This window comes from Cucumis melo, chromosome 11, assembly GCF_025177605.1.
Source record: "Cucumis melo cultivar AY chromosome 11, USDA_Cmelo_AY_1.0, whole genome shotgun sequence".
Classification (NCBI taxonomy): Eukaryota; Viridiplantae; Streptophyta; class Magnoliopsida; order Cucurbitales; family Cucurbitaceae; genus Cucumis; species Cucumis melo.
Window position 1 is genome coordinate 30,984,865 of NC_066867.1, and position 19,274 is coordinate 31,004,138.

The 19,274-nt window shown below is 35.6% G+C and overlaps 2 protein-coding genes across 2 annotated transcripts; one reads left to right on the top strand and one right to left on the bottom strand.

Annotated features, from left to right (window-relative positions):
• Positions 1–2,361: 2,361 nt before the first annotated feature.
• On the bottom strand, positions 2,362–9,898 carry LOC103498004 (pollen-specific leucine-rich repeat extensin-like protein 3). Its single transcript, XM_051079294.1, has 2 exons — positions 7,991–9,898; positions 2,362–4,613 (listed from the first exon to the last, which is right to left on the bottom strand). Exons 1-2 carry the CDS (start codon positions 9,809–9,811, stop codon positions 2,562–2,564), a joined length of 3,873 nt encoding a protein of 1,290 aa, XP_050935251.1. The 5' UTR covers positions 9,812–9,898; the 3' UTR covers positions 2,362–2,561.
• A 1,091-nt stretch (positions 9,899–10,989) lies between these two features.
• LOC103498003 (pollen-specific leucine-rich repeat extensin-like protein 3) lies at positions 10,990–13,302 on the top strand. Its single transcript, XM_008460453.3, has one exon. The coding sequence runs from the start codon at positions 11,088–11,090 to the stop codon at positions 13,101–13,103; it is 2,016 nt and encodes a 671-aa protein (XP_008458675.2). The 5' UTR covers positions 10,990–11,087; the 3' UTR covers positions 13,104–13,302.
• The last annotated feature ends 5,972 nt before the right edge of the window (positions 13,303–19,274 follow it).

Here is a 19,274-nt window from a genome sequence, read left to right on the forward strand (position 1 = left end):
TAGAGGATAACTCCGGGGGGGGGGGGGGGGGGGGATAAATTAGAGGTGGAAGGGAAGGGAGGGGTAGTTTAGGAATTGTGTTTTAGAAAAGTAGTATTTATATATTTATATATAAAAAATAAAAATTGAATTGGTGAAACCTAACCTTGAGAGAGTAGGGAGCGTGTAAGACACGGGGTTTGGGAAGCGGGTAGTGGAGGAAGGGATGAGGAGTGGCGGACACAATTTGGTCCACAATTAAAAAGGGGTTCCAACCCAAAGTAAAAAACTATACCATGTTTAAGGCCCTAACCCTTCTAACCTTACTATTCTTTTTTCCCTCCTAATTTTTAATTATAACAATTACATTTCCTAATTATTTTCCCTTTTTTTTTCTTTATATATATATATATATATATATATATATATATAATTTTCTAGATAAATATTTTTTAATTTCAATAGCTTAGAAGCCGGCAAAATTAAGCATCCAGAAATGTATTGATTGAATAGAAACAATAAAAGATTAGTTAAATTATAAATATAGCAAAATAGAATAAAAAACTAAATTATTTCAGAAAAATTATTTTAAATGTTAAAAATGTTTTAAAATATAGGAAAATATCACAAATTATCAAAGGTAAATCCCAACAAATTCTTATCTCTATTTATAGCATATTAAAATTTTACTATATTTATAAATATTTTAGTTTATTTTTTTTATAACAAATATTTGAAAACAACTAAAAATGAACTCCATGAATATAAATAAAAATTGAATTTTCCTTTGTTCATGATCAAAAGAAATTATTCTAGGAAATAAAGAATTCATGACAAAACAAAAACAAAATTTTCTTTTTCTTGTATACGATTTATAATTTTAAAATTAAAATTTAAAATTCAAAATTTGTGTTTGGTTATGAATTTGGTTTACTATTTCTAAAAACATAATTTAGTATATAAAACATATTTTAATTATTTTTCTTGAACTCTTTTGTTTTTAAAAATATAAAAACTAAAAAGAAAATATATTCTTCTACTAGAAAATTGCTAATTACATTGTTCGGCAAAAAAAAAAAAAAAAAAGAAAAGAAAAAAGAAAAAGATTAAGAAAAGATATCTTTAGATGAGTAGGTCCCAGGAGGTAGCCAACAAAAATTGACGGTTGTGATGGGGATATAATCATAAGGTGGAGGACACACGATAAATATTTTTAATTCATTATGTTTCCGAAGCAGGTGGGAGTGACGTGGCAACTCCAAGTGTTTGTTTTTTTTTTTTTTTTTTTTTTATTCCAATGTGGGCTTTACTTTTTTACCTTCTAAGTTCTTTCAATTGGGATCTAATTTTAATGTTAAATCATCTTTTTCTTTTTCTCTCTTTTCATAAACAATCAAAATCAATACTATATTCTTACGTTAAATCAATTTAATTTGGAGAATTGGTGCATGTAATTTACGAACAAATAAGTGATTTAAAGTGAGTTCTATAGAAAATTTCATTTGATTTATATTACTACTCAATTGTGAGGGATTTTTGTCAAAAGTCCAATGCATGGATATTGTGTGAGTGAAGAATGATAAATGTCAGTTGTCTTCGTATTCAGTGTAATTGTTGACATAGTTATATTTGTCATCGGTTAATTTAATGCAAATCTCGTCACAAAAAACTACATTGTAGAGGTAGGAATTGGAGTTGTGGATGCGGTTTTTGTGGCTTTAATTAATATATGTTTCTTTATAAGGGAAGTTACTTAATTAGTTCTGATATAGTAAAAATTTAAAAGTTATGTTTGATGAGTTTATGGGATGAATAGTTTGAAAGGTGAAAACATGAATTTTAAATTTAAAATAAGGAGGGGTTGTGTGTTGAAATTGATGGTTGGGCCTTGGGGGTTTAAATTGAAGAGAAGAAGTTAGGATAAAATTATATATATTAGGTTTTAGGGTTTAGGAGTTCTTATTTATAGGGCTCTTTCTCTTTTACTATAGTTTCTCTCCTATGATGGACACGTTGTCAAAAATAACACTTTTTAGGATTCCAATTTTGGTTCTTAATTATTTACTACTTTTGTTTTTGTTTTGTTTTTTTTTTTTTAATTTTACTTTCAAAGTCTACATTATTTTCTTTAATTCATTGTTATATTTTTTTTTTCTTATTTTAAATACTTCTAATTATTTAAGTACCCCATTCTCTCTTTCTCTCATTATATGATTTTCTAAGCTCCATGTTCTTGATCGCAAATTTTAAGCGATTATTTTAGTAATTATTAGTTATCATATGGTTATGTTATATTAGGATATACTTAATATATATTTATATGTATACACGCACAACTAAATGATATGTAAGAATATATACACTTCAAGGCACATAGTTAAGTGGATAAAAAAAATTTCTCTTCATTTCAGTAAGAAGATTGAACCTACACTAATAAAAAAAAAAAAGATGTCAAATGTATATGACAAAGAAGTAATATTTTGAATTTTTAGGAAAGAGTAAACAAGGTTACAATTGAACATGATGTAGTCATAAAACTAATGGCTCTTAATAAAACTTACGATTTTTTGAGATGAGACTCCTCAATAACCGGGGAACATTGGTGGAGGCGGTGATGTATATTGGAAGCCGATATTTGGTGGGAGGATCACGTCTTCAAATGATGGTGGTGGTGAAGAATCGGAAGAGGGAGGAGGAGGAGATGCAGTCGGAGGTGGTGGAGATTGAACAGGTGGCGGTGGGGAGTAAACAGGTGGTGGTGGTGGAGAGTAGATGGGTGGAGGTGGAGAGAGGACTGGTGGTGGAGGAGAGTAGATTGGTGGGGGTGGAGAGTAGACAGGCGGTGGTGGGGAATGGACTGGTGGGGGTGGAGAGTAGACAGGCGGTGGTGGGGAATGAACTGGTGGGGGAGGAGAGTAGACGGGGGGTGGTGGAGAGTGAACAGGTGGAGGTGGGGAGTGAACCGGTGGAGGAGGGGAGTGAACCGGTGGAGGTGGGGAGTGAACTGGTGGAGGTGGAGAGTGAATCGGTGGTGGAGGAGAGGAAACTGGTGGTGGTGGTGAGTGAACAGGAGGTGGAGGAGAGGAGACCGGTGGTGGTGGTGAGTGAACAGGGGGTGGAGGAGAGTGGATAGGTGGTGGTGGGGAACTAATTGGTGGCGGTGGAGGGGAATAGATTGGCGGTGGTGGTAGGGGAGATTCAGCTGGAGATGAAGTAGGTGTTTCAATGGTAGGTGGTAAGGATGGAGTTGAGGTTGGTGGTGAAGACTCAACTGGAGACGGTGGTGACGATGGAACAGAGGTCTCACTTGGAGATGATGGGGTGACCTCCGGAGGTGGTGGAGATCTATATCTTGGTGATGGAGACTGATCATATGGATCCTCAGGAGTTGACGGCACACCAGGAGAACTCGACCCACCACCACAATTGCCACATTCCACTGATTTCTTCAAGATAGTGCTACATTTGTTTGCATCTTTTTGCATTGGTCGATTTGCCAAACAATTTTGGCCATCATCAAAGATCTTCTCTGATCCTTTAGATGCAACACACGTCGCATCTTTTCCATCAAAGTAATTGAAAGAGAAAGTGAAGTTAGCCAATTTAGGCAACTTGCAAATGCCTCCACAGACAGAGCCCCTTAATTCATTGTTGCTAACATCTAAAATCTCTAACTTTTGGAGGCCAGACAAGGATTCTGGCAATTGACCTATAAAGCCATTGCCGCTGACGTCGAAGACTGTGAGATTGACGAGGTTTCCGATCTCAGGTGGGAAACAACCACCGAGCTTGTTGCCGAGAAAGAGAATTTGGTTGAGGTTAGACATTTGGCCTATGGTGCTAGGAATGCAGCCGTGGAATTCGTTGTTGGCAAAGGAGACAACAGAGACGGTGGAATTTCCAATGGTTTCAGGGATTAGAGAATTGAATCTGTTGTTGTTTAGGAAGATGGCGTCGAACTCCTTGGTGAAGAGTGTTGAGGGGATTTCTCCTTCGAAGTCATTGTATCTGAGATCGAGATACTTCGCACTCGGCCATTCGAGGACAACGAGAGGAAAGTAGCCAACGAAGCGGTTGTTACTGACATCAAACTCAAACATGAGTACAAGCTTGGAGAAGCTAGAAGGAATGATTCCACAGAACCTGTTAGAGTTAATATGGAAGAGAGCCAAATCGGTCAAAAGCCCAAGTTCTGGAGGCAAGTACCCTGCAATGTCACCATGGTTCAAATCAATGCCAGCCACAACCTCAATTTTTGGGTCATCAAGCGCTGGAGCACAGAATACGCCGATGTAAGAACAAACATCGGCGCCAACCCAGTTGGCGGTCATGTTTTGTGGGTCTGAATAAACAGCTAATTTCCATGCTTGAAGGGCTACATAAGCCTTCTTCAACCTCTCATTTGGAAAAGTATCGGGAATGTCAAGTTCGTATTTGAAGTCATCAGGGAGTTCACCATGTGCTTTTAGAGCCAATAGTTGACGACGAGTAAGATACGATGCTTCGGCTTCCGAGATAGAGAGAGAGAGAGATGGGAGAGAGAGAAAGAGGAAAAGCAGAAGAAGAAAGCAGGCATGATTAGCTTGCTTTCTGTGAAGAGAAGCCATGGTGAAATGGGTTGTCGTCGTGTTGGACTATGTGACCCAAAGTTTCCCTTTTTAAACCCAATCTCTCTAACCCTTTTTTTTTTCTGTTTGCAAATGATTTTTGTGGATTGAGATTCTCTTTCGCCTTTCTTCCAAATCAAAATCCTATTTTTTTGGATTGTGTTTGGTTGTGGTCTTTCCAATCTTTTCTTTTTGCTTTCTTTAGGATATAACTTCGTCAATTGGATTAAAATGAGAAAGATGGCTGGACTTCATCGAGAAAAATTCTCCTTTGTTTTCATTCCCACTACCATCATTCTTACTCTACATAATCATAATTTGGTTCATAAACATTCAAAATAATATATAGTATATAAATCCCCAAAATTTAGATTTCATATTTAATAAATCCTTAAACTTTAAGTATATGTCAAATAAATGTTAAATTTTACCATTTTTTATTCAATAATATTGAACTTTCAATCAATCATGATAATTTTTCCATGTGAGTTCATAGAATTCAAATTCTTTTAACATTTCATCTAATTCTTAAACATGCCAATTACTAGTAATAAACATACGCGCAAATATATAAGTTTATAGTATAAATATATACATTTCTTCATGATTATTTTAAACATGAAAAAAATTATTTAATTTATAAAAAAAATTGAATTATTTTATTTGAGATAATTATTTTTGGAATTCATAATGGTTAGGTATAATTGAGTTGCTAAGCTAACATAAACAGAGATTCGTTGGATCAAATATGAAACCAACGCCTATAAATATGACACGTAACTCATTAGCGTAATTTCCATAAACTTTCTTACAAAACCTATCGTTTTCACTTGCCGCCGTTTCATTTCATATCGCCTATCTAACAACCGCCGTCTTTCTTCCACCGGATAAAAGCATTCAGAAATCTCTCTACCCGCCGATTCATAACTTTATTAGCTATTGCATTTGTTGACCACTTCCTAAATTTTAAATTCGGCCGATCTGCGATTTAATGAAACATCCTCGATCCGATCTAATCCTGTTTGGCGGAGTAATCTATCTCGATCGAGTTGAATTCTCGTGCTCTATTTTGAAGATTTCGAGTTGAGAAGGAAACATTTACTTACCGATTTATCCCTCGCACAGGTTCTTTCGTTCTTCATTGATCTGATGATGTGTTGTTTAAGTTAATTTGATATTTTATTTTGTGATTCGATCGAGCGGTGAAGTAACTTTTGAGGAATTCCTAAAATAAGAGAAAGAGAAAGTGATGTTTTTGGTTATGACTGTTTGTCAATGGAAGATTCTCAAATTGTTGTTCTTCTGCCAAAAGCTTTTTCCATGTCAAAATTCTGTACTCAATTGAGAAAGAAACTGATATTCCTTTTTTTTTTTTTTTTTTTTCCTTTTTCTTTCTTTTAATTTTTGAAAATATTATCTAGCCCTTTCAGGTTATTACTTCGCAATAATTTCTCCCAATTTCTTTGAACATCGAGTGCCTTTGAATTTTCTTAACTTCAAGGATTAGATTTATGGCAACTTCTATTCAATTCAATGGATGGATTGCAACTCATCTTCTAACACCAAATATTCTGGTTAATTATATTTTCTAAAAAAAATTGAAACATTTTGTTTTGTTTTGTTTTGTTTTTGTTTTTATCATATCAATTACACTAAACTATTCAATTCAATTGTGGGTAATTTCGAAACTATTTACGATCTCCAACTTTTTTTATTTTCTTTTTGAACTCTTTCCTCTTCTTCACCACACGGCAATTTTACCAATCAGTTCAACTCCAATTCTACCAATAGATTAGAGTTTTTTTTTTTAAAAAAACTATATGGCTGGTGAGGCACGATTTGAATTTGATTAAAATTTTACGCATTATTTTCTACGGTGGGGATCATAAGAGTTCATAACTTCTTCGATTCCAAATCTCTCCTAATTCACAACTCTTTATAAATTAGTTTAAGATTATTGCTATTTAGTCATCAGCTGATTGAAAATAGTGATTATCAATTGCCAATATAACTTGATAATACCATGCTTGCCTTTATTATAGGTATTCAACCACCAACTCAAATATGCATATGTATGATTTTTCATAGATAATAATATTATACATAAAATTTGGTAACATGTCTTTCAAGGGATGAACCCGTATTCTTTCTAATTTAAAGGTACGAAAAGAATAACAAAGCTATGTTTGTCTCCCTAGCTATGGTAGCTTATTATAAAATTTAAAACAAAGTTCTCTTTTATTGCTTTTATTATAGTAGCTTATTATAAAATTTTGGATGTATCCATATATTCAAGGTAGGAGTGGTTACAAACATAAACATTTAATTGGTATATTAATTCTTCCATGTACATGTGAAATGCACGAAAAAAGAAAAGGAAAGAAAAACTAAATGAATACTTGCATTTACCTTTCTTAAAAGAAAAAAAAAATATATGAAGAAAATTTATTTGAATGGAAGTAGTAATCAATAATAACATTAAAATATGTACATTACAATATTGACATATTAAGATACAAATTCGGTAATTTAATTATTCGAACAATTTCTCTCTTAATATTTTTGAGAAATCTGTAATTTTAGAACATTAAAATATTTTTTGCAGGTAATTAAACTTGATAATTAAATCAAAATTATATAGTATCTATTTATTAGATGTTAAAAGAATTACTATTTGAAAAATAATTAGAATTGCAAATTTAATGCGTTTTTCTTGACTAACAAAAGAAAGAAAACATAACTCAACTTGCCAAAAGTTATGTTAAAGGATCAAAAAGAGTGTGGATCGAATCTTGTTATCCCTTCGAGTACTAAAGAACAAAAGGTATTTAGTATGTGGTAAAATTTTGTGAAAAAAGAGTAAATTAACCTAAAATATATGTCATTGAAGAAGCCAACAGTTACATTTTTCTCCAATGGTTCAAAATTTTGGAACTTGTAAATTATTATAATAACTAAAATACATTATGAATTTTTAATGTGAACCACATGATATGGGCAGAGTTTTCAACTGATTACTTTTGAAACTAAAATAAAAAGACATGTTTAGTAGTTTGGTAGCATATTTTAAGCAACCATTTTAGTAATATACGGACACAACTAAATTATATATGTGTATATATATACTGCGGTTCAAATAGTTATGTGATAAAAATTTGTGTCTTCATTTCAGTAAGAAGATCAAAACTACACTAAAAAGAAAAATTTAAGATGTCAAATGTATATAAGAAAGAAGTAATATTTTGAATTTTTATGAAAGAGTAAATAGGGTTACAATCGTAGTCATGAAGCTATTGGCTCTTAATAAAACTCGAGATTATTTGAGATGATACTCCTCAGTAACCGGGAAACAATGGTGGAGGTGGTGATGCGTATTGGAAGCCGATATTTGGTGGGAGGAGCACATCTTCAAATGATGGTGGTGGTGAAGAGTCAGGAGGAGGAGGAGATGCAGTCGGAGGTGGTGGAGATTGAACTGGTGGTGGAGGGGAGTAGACAGGTGGAGGCGGAGAATAGACTGGTGGGGGTGGAGAGTAAACCGGTGGTGGTGGAGAATGGACCGGTGGTGGTGGAGAGTAAACCGGTGGAGGTGGAGAGTAGACCGGTGGAGGTGGAGAATGGACCGGTGGAGGTGGAGAATGGATCGGTGGGGGTGGAGAGTGGACCGGTGGTGGTGGAGAGTGGACCGGTGGGGGTGGGGAGTGGACGGGAGGTGGTGGGGAGTGGACCGGTGGAGGTGGTGGGGAGTAAACCGGTGGAGGTGGGGAGTGAACCGGTGGAGGTGGGGAGTGGACTGGGGGTGGTGGTGAATGAACAGGAGGTGGAGGAGAGGAGACTGGTGGTGGTGATGGAACAGAGGTCTCACTTGGAGATGGTGGAGTGACTACCGGAGGTGGTGGAGATCTGTATCTTGGTGATGGAGACTGATCATATGGATCCTCAGGAGTCGACGGCACACCGGGAGAACTTGACCCACCACCACAATTGCCACATTCTACTAATTTCTTCAAGACAGTGCTACATTTGTTTGCATCTTTTTGCACTGGTCGATTTGCCAAACAATTTTGACCATCATTAAAGACCTTCTCTGATCCTTTAGATGCAACACACGCCGTATCTTGCCCATCAAAGTAATTGAAGGAGAAAGTGAAGTTAGCCAATTTAGGTAACTTGCAAAGGCCTGCAGAGACAGAACCCCTCAATTCATTGTTGCTAACGTCCAAAATCTCCAAATTTTGGAGGCCAGACAAGGATTCTGGCAATTGACCTGTGAAACCATTGCTGCTAATGTCGAAGACTGTGAGATTGACAAGGTTTCCGATCTCAGGTGGAAAACAGCCGCCGAGCTTGTTGCCAAGGAAGAGAATTTGATTGAGGTTAGACATTTGACCAATGGTGCTAGGAATGCAGCCGTGGAATTCGTTGTTGGCAAAGGAGACAACAGAGACGGTGGAATTTCCAATGGTTTCAGGGATTAGAGAATTGAATCTGTTGTTATTTAGGAAGATGGCGTCGAACTCCTTAGTGAAGAGTGTGGAGGGGATTTCTCCTTCGAAGTCATTGTACCTGAGATCGAGGTACTTCGCACTTGGCCATTCGAGGACAACGAGAGGAAAATGGCCAACGAAGCGGTTGTTACTGACATCAAACTCAAACATGAGTACAAGCTTGGAGAAGCTAGAAGGAATGATCCCACAAAATCGGTTAGAGTTAATATGGAAGAGAGCCAAGTCGGTCAAAAGCCCAAGTTCCGGAGGCAAGTACCCTGCAATGTCACCATGGTTCAAATCAATGCCAGCCACAACCTCAATGTTTGGGTTATCAAGCGCCGGAGCACAGAAGACGCCGGTGTAAGAACAAACATCGGCGCCAACCCAATTGGCAGTCATGTTTTGTGGGTCGGAATAAATAGCTAATTTCCATGCTTGAAGGGCTACATAAGCCATCTTCAACCTCTCATTTGGAAAAGTGTCGGCAATGTCAAGTTGATATTTAAAGTCATCAGGGAGTTCATCATGTTCTTTTAGAGCCAATAGTTGACGACGAGTGAGATACGAAGCTTCGGCTTCCGAGATAGAGACAGAGAAAGATGGGAGAGAGAAGAAAAGAAAAAGAATAATAAGAAAGCAAGCATGGTGAGCTTGCTTTCTGTGAAGAGAAGCCATGGTGAAATGGTTGTCGCTGTATTGGAACATGGGACCCCATTTTACCCTTTTTAAACCCATTCTCTTTGTCTCTTCAAGTTAGTTATATGGTTGCAAGTACTTTTGTGGATTGAGATTCTTTTTCGCCTTCTGCCAATTCTATTTCCTATTTTTTTGGTTTGTGTTTGGTTCTGATCTTCCCATCATTTTTGCTTTCTTTAGGATATATAGCTTGCTTGGTCAGATTGATTAAAATTAGCAGACAAAGTATAGGTCGTTAATCAATTAAATTATGTTTTTGTCCATGGACACCTTTAAATTATAATAGATCTTTGTACTTAAAAATATCTAATTATTATAATCTAAACTTTTGATAATTCGTAAGTCGTTGGTATGCAAATCTAATCAAATTACTCTTATAATCTAATCAAATCTAAGTATACTATAAGCTAAGGATACAAAATATTATTTTCCTGTGACAGAATAAGACTGTATGATATAGAAGACTAATTTCTTTGGCACTATCCAGATGTTTCGAGATGAGTAGCCTTTTAATTTAAAGTTTTATATATATATATATATATATATATATATATGTATTACAAAATGATTGTTATTTAAGTTTAGTAACATTTTGATTTTCGAGTCGTAAAACTTGACTTTTTCTTTTTTTGTTTGTGATAAATTTATATGATTATACTATAAATTAGAGTTGTAAAAATTCAAATTTATATGCCCAAAGATACTTCAACAATCGCGATAAACTAAATAACTTGATCATTGATATCAACTCTAATTTTGTCATGTTTAAAATAATCATAAAGAAATGTATATGATTGTATATATATATATATATATCATTTTTTTATTACTAGTAACCGGCATGTTTAACAATTACATAAAATGATAAAAGAATTTGAATTCTATGAATTCACATAGAAAAGTAAAAACTAATATTTATTAGATACAAGATATGATATAAAGTTCCGAGTGTTTATGAACCAAAATTTTTTATCTAAATACAAAAGAAATTAGTGGAAGGAAAAAAAAAAAAAAAAAGAGAATTTCTTTGAATGAAGTCCAATGATCTTTTCTTCTTCTAATTATAATGCAATTGACGAAGTTATATCCTAAAGAAAGCAAAAAGAAAAGATTAGAAAGCTCACAACCAAACACAATCCAAAAAAAATAGGAATTTGATTTGGCAGAAGGCGAAAAAGAATCCCAATCCACAAAACCATTTAATTTGCAAACCAATCACCATACAAACAAACAAACAAAAAAATGGTTAAAGAAGAATGGGTTTAAAAAGGGGAAATGGGTTCCATATTGGAACACAGCGACAACCCATTTCACCATGGCTTCCCTTCATAGAAAGCAAGCTTATCATGCTTGCTTTCTTATTATTCTTTTCCTCTTTTTCTCTCTCCCATCTTTATATGTCTCTATCTCAGAAGTTGAAGCCTCATATCTTACTCGTCGTCAATTATTGACTCTAAAACAACATGATGAACTCCCCAATGACTTCAAATACAAACTTGACATTGCCGACACTTTTCCAAATGAGAGGTTGAAGATGGCTTATGTAGCCCTTCAAGCATGGAAATTAGCTATTTATTCCGACCCACAAAACATGACTGCCAATTGGGTTGGCGCCGATGTTTGTTCTTACACCGGCGTCTTCTGTGCTCCGGCGCTTGATAACCCAAACATTGAGGTTGTGGCTGGCATTGATTTGAACCATGGTGACATTGCAGGGTACTTGCCTCCGGAACTTGGGCTTTTGACCGACTTGGCTCTCTTCCATATTAACTCTAACCGATTTTGTGGGATCATTCCTTCTAGCTTCTCCAAGCTCGTACTCATGTTTGAGTTTGATGTTAGCAACAATCGCTTCGTTGGCCATTTTCCTCTCGTTGTCCTGGAATGGCCAAGTGCGAAGTACCTCGATCTCAGGTACAATGACTTCGAAGGAGAAATCCCCTCCACACTCTTCACCAAGGAGTTCGACGCCATCTTCCTAAACAACAACAGATTCAATTCTCTAATCCCTGAAACCATTGGAAACTCCACCGTCTCTGTTGTCTCCTTTGCCAACAACGAATTCCATGGCTGCATTCCTAGCACCATTGGCCAAATGTCTAACCTCAATCAAATTCTCTTCCTTGGCAACAAGCTCGGCGGCTGTTTCCCACCTGAGATCGGAAACCTCATCAATCTCACAGTCTTCGACGTCAGCAGCAATGGCTTCATAGGTCAATTGCCAGAATCCTTGTCTGGCCTTCAAAATTTGGAGATTTTGGACGTTAGCAACAATGAATTGAGGGGCTCTGTCTCTGGAGGCCTTTGCAAGTTGCCTAAATTGGCTAACTTCACTTTCTCCTTCAATTACTTTGATGGGCAAGATACGACGTGTGTTGCATCTAAAGGATCAGAGAAGGTCTTTAATGATGGCCAAAATTGTTTGGCAAATCGACCAGTGCAAAAAGATGCAAACAAATGTAGCACTGTCTTGAAGAAATCAATGGAATGTGGCAACTGTGGTGGTGGGTCGAGTTCTCCTGGTGTACCGTCGACTCCTGAGGATCCATATGATCAGTCTCCATCACCAAGATATAGATCTCCACCACCTCTGGTGGTCACCCCACCATCTCCAAGTGAGACCTCTGTTCCATCATCACCACCGTCTCCAGTTGAGTCTTCACCACCAACCTCGACTTCATCCTCACCACCTACCATTGAAACACCTAGTTCATCTCCCCTACCACCACCACCAGTCTATTCTTCTCCTCCACCACCGGTTCGTTCCCCACCACCCCTCGTCCACTCTCCTCCACCCCCTGTTCACTCACCACCACCACCGGTTTCCTCTCCTCCACCACCAGTTCACTCTCCACCTCCACCGGTTCACTCTCCACCTCCTCCGGTCCATTCTCCACCACCACCGGTCCATTCTCCACCACCCCCCGTCCACTCTCCACCACCTCCCGTTCACTCTCCACCACCACCTGTCCATTCTCCACTCCCACCGGCCCACTCTCCACCACCCCCAATCCATTCCCCACCACCTCCCGTTTACTCTCCACCCCCACCAGTCCATTCTCCACCGCCACCTGTCTACTCTCCACCTCCACCAATCCATTCTCCACCACCACCTGTTTACTCTCCACCCCCACCTGTCTACTCTCCTCCACCACCACCTGTTTACTCCCCACCACCACCAGTTCAATCTCCACCACCTCCGACCGCATCTCCTCCTCCTTCTCCCTCAATCAATTCTTCACCACCACCATCATTTGAAGACGTGATCCTTCCACCAAATATCGGCTTCGAATATGCATCACCGCCTCCACCGTTGTTTCCCGGTTACTGAGGAGTTTCATCTCAAATAATCTGAAGTGTTATTGAGAGCCATTAGTTTATGACTACATCATGTTCAATTGTAACCCTATTTACTCTTTCATAAAAATTCAAAATATTATTTCTTCTTCATATACATCTGACATCTTTAATTTTTCTTATTAGTGTAGCTTCGATCTTCTTAGTGAAATGAAGAGACAAATTTTTATCCACTTTAACTATATGAATTAAAGTATATATATTCTTATATATCATTTAGTTATGTGTGTATATATATTGAGTGTGTCATGATACATGACCATATGATAACTAATAAATACTAAAATTATTACTTAAATAGCTATCAAGAAGATGGAGCTTCGAAACAAATCTTATAAATCACATGAAATCTTCAATAGAATTCATTTTGGTCCTCATATTCCTTTATTAATTACATACACCAATTCAAATTTATTATGAAAGATTATTACTTGATTTTAAAAGTAATAAAAATTATTACAAATTACAAACTAGAACAATAAAATTAACATATATTAAATGTAAAAGCACATGGCCTAAATTGTTTAAATTGAGAATACCATTGATTTCACTTTTTTTTTTTAAACATGATTTAACATTTAAATTGTTTTTCTTTCTTTTCTAAAATTAATTAACTTTAATTTCACCTCAGTTTCTTAAGAGGAAATAACATATAAACCAAGAGAAAACTAATTACAAAGACTTCCCATTAATAATAGTGGACAATGAACCTCATATATATCACAACCCCTTTGAAGCACCAACCTTCATCATCCAAACCAGAAAAAGCCTTATTAAAACATTCAACATAGCCACTGTGTGCATTGCCAAATTACAAGTTTTTAGAACAAAACGGAAACTGAACATCCCCAAAAAGATTAGCGAACTTCAAAACGTCATAACGTAGAAGTCACACTCGATCAATGCCTTGTTTTTTTTTTTTTCTTTTGTTATTTTGCTAGATTTATAATTCAATAGACAATTTTTCTATTTAAAGTAGTCAATATATATATTTTTAATTGTTTCCATTTAATTAATATGTTTCTTGATACTTAATTTTGCCGCTTTAAGTAAAAAAGAATTAAGTGATTTAAACTTTTCAAATTTTAAAAAATATATCTAAAAAATAAGAATAAAAAAATTAGGGAAAATTGTTAGGAAATGTAGTTTTTTTTTTTAATTAATTAAAAATGAGGAGGAAAAAAGAAGTAGAAACTTAGCCATTAAAACATAGTATAGTTTTCATCATCAATCCTTCTTTACCGTTAATTCTTCATTAAAAAATATCTTAAACCTTTTGAATTAAATTACATATAAACATATTGAGTTATTCATATCATACATAACAGTTTACTATCATATATGTGTGTGAGTGTGTGTCTATATATATACATATATATATAATGATAATAAATGGAAAGAAAAACTCGAATGAAAAATGCATTCTTTGTCCATATGTCACTTTTAGCGTGTGAGCAATTTATCTCCACAAGCGTCAAGGGTTCCCGACCTATGAAGAAAAATACATCTATTTTAAGTTTGAGTTTGGTGACATTTTGGTCTCTCATCTGTTGATTGTTTCATTTACGTAATTAAAGTAAATTGACATTGTTTTTTTTTTCTTTAATTAAAATGATGTGTATTTTTTAAAAAATCTAAAGATGCTTTCTTATTTTTCTTCTCTCATTTTATTTTTCACTTTCTCGACTTTTAAAAAACAAAAATTCTTCCAATAATGTCCTCCTAGGGATGATATTAAATTAGTTTGTTTTTATATCGTTTCACAACTACTATTATTAGAGTTATACTAAGATGTCACTCTTGATATTAGTTTGTCTTCAACATTAAAGGCCTATTTGTGTATTATGTTTATAACCTCATAATTATGTATGTATGGTTAAAGTAAGTATAACTCTAACGCTATAATTAGTATAATTTTCTTCTCTAGAGATTGAAATACTTAGTCATTGTTTGTAATATTCGTTACCTATCTTCATTGATGTGAAGTTTCTTTTTAGGAGATTTGACGAAATTTCACGACATTCAATTATTTTATTATTGAGCAAAAATATTAATAGTAATAATTATTTTATTACCACATATTATATTTATTTTCATAATTACTTGAAGGGTAGATGTTGAATGTAAAAGTATTTCATTGTCTAACAATTGTGAATTCAGAAAATAATTCAAATTTATACACCCCAAATATATTTCAACATCAAATATATGATAAATTAAATAATTTGGCCAGTGATGTCAAGACTTTCAACTCCTAAATTTCGTTATGGTTTAAAATAATTATAAAGAAATGTATATATATTTATAATATAAACTTATATATGTATCTCATTATGTTTATTAGTAGTAATGGGTGGGTTTAACGATTACATTAAATGATAAAAGAATTTGAATTCTATTTGTTCTCGATAAAAATTACCACGTTCCTATTAGGAAGATGTAAAAAGTTTAAGGACTTATTAGATATTGTTATTTTCTAGAGTAAAAATAAATATTGCAATGGAAAATTGAAGACAAATTCATTTCAATTACATTCAAAGAAAAATACAGTATTTAAAGTCTTAAAAATAACTACCCACTAACATCATGACCCTAAACTTTCTCCACTAACATCATGACCCTAAACTTTCTCCACTAATCAACATGACCCTAGACTTTCTCCATGATTACAAATCATGAATGACTAATTCCTAAGAAATAGGAACAAACTTGGACTAAATTAACTTAACAAAGATAAACACACATGAGCATGTTTCAATCCTAAAGCACTTTCTTAACACTCCTCCTTGCTTTAGGAGTTGCAAACACCAAGTTTTGACCTTAGAAACTCGAACTTGCAAGTAGGCAACGGTTTAGTTAATATGTCTGCAACTTGATCTTCTGTTTTGCAGTAGACAAGAATCACCTCTCCACTTTTCTGCACTTCCCTTAAAAAAAATAACTTGATGTTAAAATGTTTAGTCTTCTTATAAAACACAGGATTATGAGAAATAGCAATAGCCGCTTTGTTATCAACAAGAATCTCCGTGCTTTTCTTCTGCTCCAGATCAAGGTCAAGTAAAATTTTCCTCAGCCATAAAGCTTGATTGGCAGTAGCTGTTGCAGCAATAAATTCTGCTTCAGCAGTGGACTGGGCTACAATCTCTTGCTTTTTCGAGCTCCAAGAGAAAACACCAGAGCTAAGAGTAAAACAGTAACCTAAAGTGCTTCTCATATCATCAATGGAACCTCCCCAATCACTATCAGAAAAACCAATCAGTTTGAACTCCTTGCCCCTAGTGAACTTAACACCAAAATCACTTGTGCCTTTGACATATCGTATCACTCTTTTTGCTGCCTTAAGATGTAATTCACTTGCACAATGCATGAAACGAGACAAAATACTCACAGCATTCAAAATATCAGGTCTTGTTGCTGTGAGATACATCAAGCAACCAATTAAACTCCTAAAATATCCTTCATCAACTTTGTCAGCACCATCTTCTTTGCACAACTTCTCTTTTTGATTCATTGGAGTGCTTACAGCCTTACACTCATCCATCTTAAACTTCTTTAGTATTTCCTTTGCATATTTTTTCTGGCAAATGAAAACTTCACCTTGCCCTTGCTTGATCTCTATGCCAAGGAAGTAGGACATGAGCCCGAGATCTGTCATTTCAAACATCTTCATCATCTCCCATTTGAAATTTTGAATATGATCTGCATTGTTTCCTGTAACCAGTAGGTCATCAACATACAGTGAAACAATAAGAATGTTAGTACCATTGTGCTTAACATATAAGGTTGATTCTGATAGACTTTTCAAAAATCCCAAGCTCAGTAAATGTTCATCAATTTTGCTATACCAAGCTCTTGGAGCTTGTTTTAAACCATAAAGAGCCTTCTTGAGAAGATAGACTTTATTTCTTTCACCTTGCTTCTCACATCCTTCGGGCTGCTCAACATAAATTTCTTCTTGTAAGACACCATTCAAAAAAGCTGATTTGACATCCAACTGATACAATTTCCACCCCTTTTGTGCAGCTATTGCAAATAGTAACCTGATTGTGTCCATTCTAGCAACAGGAGCAAAAGTATCAGAGTAATCAACACCAAAGATTTGAGCATACCCTTTAACCACAAGCCTGGCTTTGTGCTTGTTAATCGAGCCATCAGCATTAAGCTTGGTTCTAAACACCCATTTAACTCCAATTACCTTCCTATCTTGAGGTCTGTCAACAAGGATCCAAGTTTTGTTCTTCTCTATCATTGACAACTCCTCCTCCATTGCAGCTATCCACCTTTGATCTTTCTTTGCTTCTGCATAGTTTGCAGGTTCACACACAGCAACATTGCACCTTTCATAAATATCAGAAAGCAACCTTGTTCCTCTCACGGAAGCATCATCTACTATTTCATTCTGCCTGTCATCTTCCTCTTCAATGCTTGAATCAAAAAACTTGAATTTCATCTTTTCCAAGGTCTGACCTTTCTTCTCTGCATCATCAAAGTTCCACTCTTCATCTTCCTCGAAGTGAACATCCCTGCTCACGACAATCTTTCCAGTTTGTGGTTGGAAAATTTTATAGGCTTTGCTGATAGAACTATAGCCTATAAAGACACCCGGTGAAGCTCTCCTATCAAGTTTGTCACGCTTGCTCTGTGGAACATGAGTGAAACACAAACAACCAAATACTTTGAGAAATTTCAATGATGGTTTGTACCCATACCATGCCTCAAATGGTGTCTTTTCCTTCAATGCTTTTGTGGGAAGCCTATTTTGAAGAAATACAGCTGTATTTGCTGCCTCTGCCCAAAACTTCTTTGGCAAACTCTTTTCATGCAGCATGCATCTTGTCATCTCCATGATGTATCTATTTCTCCTCTCACTAACTCCATTTTGTTGAGGAGTGTAAGGAGCTGTAAGTTGATGTTTTATGCCTGAATCTTCACAAAACTTGTCAAATTCTGCCGAAACATACTCCTTCCCATTGTCAGACCTTACCATTTGAATTTTGCAACCACTTTCATTTTCAACTCTTGCCTTGAACTTCCAAAAGACATGAGCAACCTCTGATTTAAACTTCAAGAAAAAAATCCAGCACATTCTGGTGAAGTCATCAATAAAAGCAATATAATAGAGACTACCTTTTAAAGAAGGTGTTCTCTGAGGACCTGCAACATCTGTGTGAATGAGCTGCAATTTTTTAGTGGCTCTCCAAGATGACTTGGGAAATGACTTCCTATTTTGCTTTCCAAAATGACATGCTTTGCAGCTTGAGATTTCTTCACTAAGCTTGGGAAAATCAAGTGCCAACTCCGTTAGTTGTAGCAGCCCTTGATGATGATAGTGACCGACTCTTTTGTGCCAAAGCTGTGTTTCATCTTCTTTGAGAGCAAAAACAGATTGCTTCTCCTCTAAAGGATTAAGTGAAAAACTTTTTCCTTTCATTTTTACTTTGAAAATATCTTGATTTGCTGCATCCTTAATCAAGCAATATTCATTTTCAAAAGTAACTTTAAAACCTTTTTCAATAAGTTGACCCACACTCAACAAATTTTGGTTAATGTCAGGTACAAAAAGAACATCTTGTATATGCTTTGTACCTTTACAACTGGCAATCGCAATAGTCCCCTTTCCTTTGACTGAGATGTAGTCTCCATTGCCAATTCTGACTTTGGTGATATTTGTTGGCTTCAGATCTTTAAACAACTCCTTGTCATGAGTCATATGGTTGGTACATCCACTGTCAATCAGCCAGCTTTCATTTGACTCACCACCCACGAAGCATGTTGCCACAAACAATTGATCCTCCTCCTCCTCCTCCTGATAAGCAATTTTGGCCTCTACACCTTGTTGTTGATTATTGTTCCTGCAAATTACAGCTTCATGCCCCATTTGGTTACATTTGGTGCACTTGGCGTTTGGTCTCCTCCAGCATTTAAAAGGAGGATGACCCTGTTTATTGCAATGTGAACAGGGAGGATAGGATCCCTTCTTGACTCCTGCTTTGTTGTAAGTTGAAGATTCTCTAGTAGAAATTTGATTCTTCTTGAAAAACTTCTTCTTCTTATTGTTCCTAACGTTCTCATGATGCTTCGCTGGCAAGGCTCCTTCAACAGCACCTTCTTGCCTCATGGCTCTTCTTTGTTCCTGCGCTTGCAA

What these genes read in the sequence shown, in the direction of transcription:
- LOC103498004 (XM_051079294.1), bottom strand. Translation starts at nt 9,811, where the DNA reads ATGGGTTTAAAAAGGGTAAAATGGGGTCCCATGTTCCAATACAGCGAC. An exon ending in CACCACCATCATTTGAAGAT is followed by an intron (nt 4,614 to 7,990) that starts GTGCTCCTCCCA and finishes TGGGTCACATAG; the next exon opens with TCCAACACGACGACAACCCA.
- LOC103498003 (XM_008460453.3), top strand. Translation starts at nt 11,088, where the DNA reads ATGGCTTCCCTTCATAGAAAGCAAGCTTATCATGCTTGCTTTCTTATT.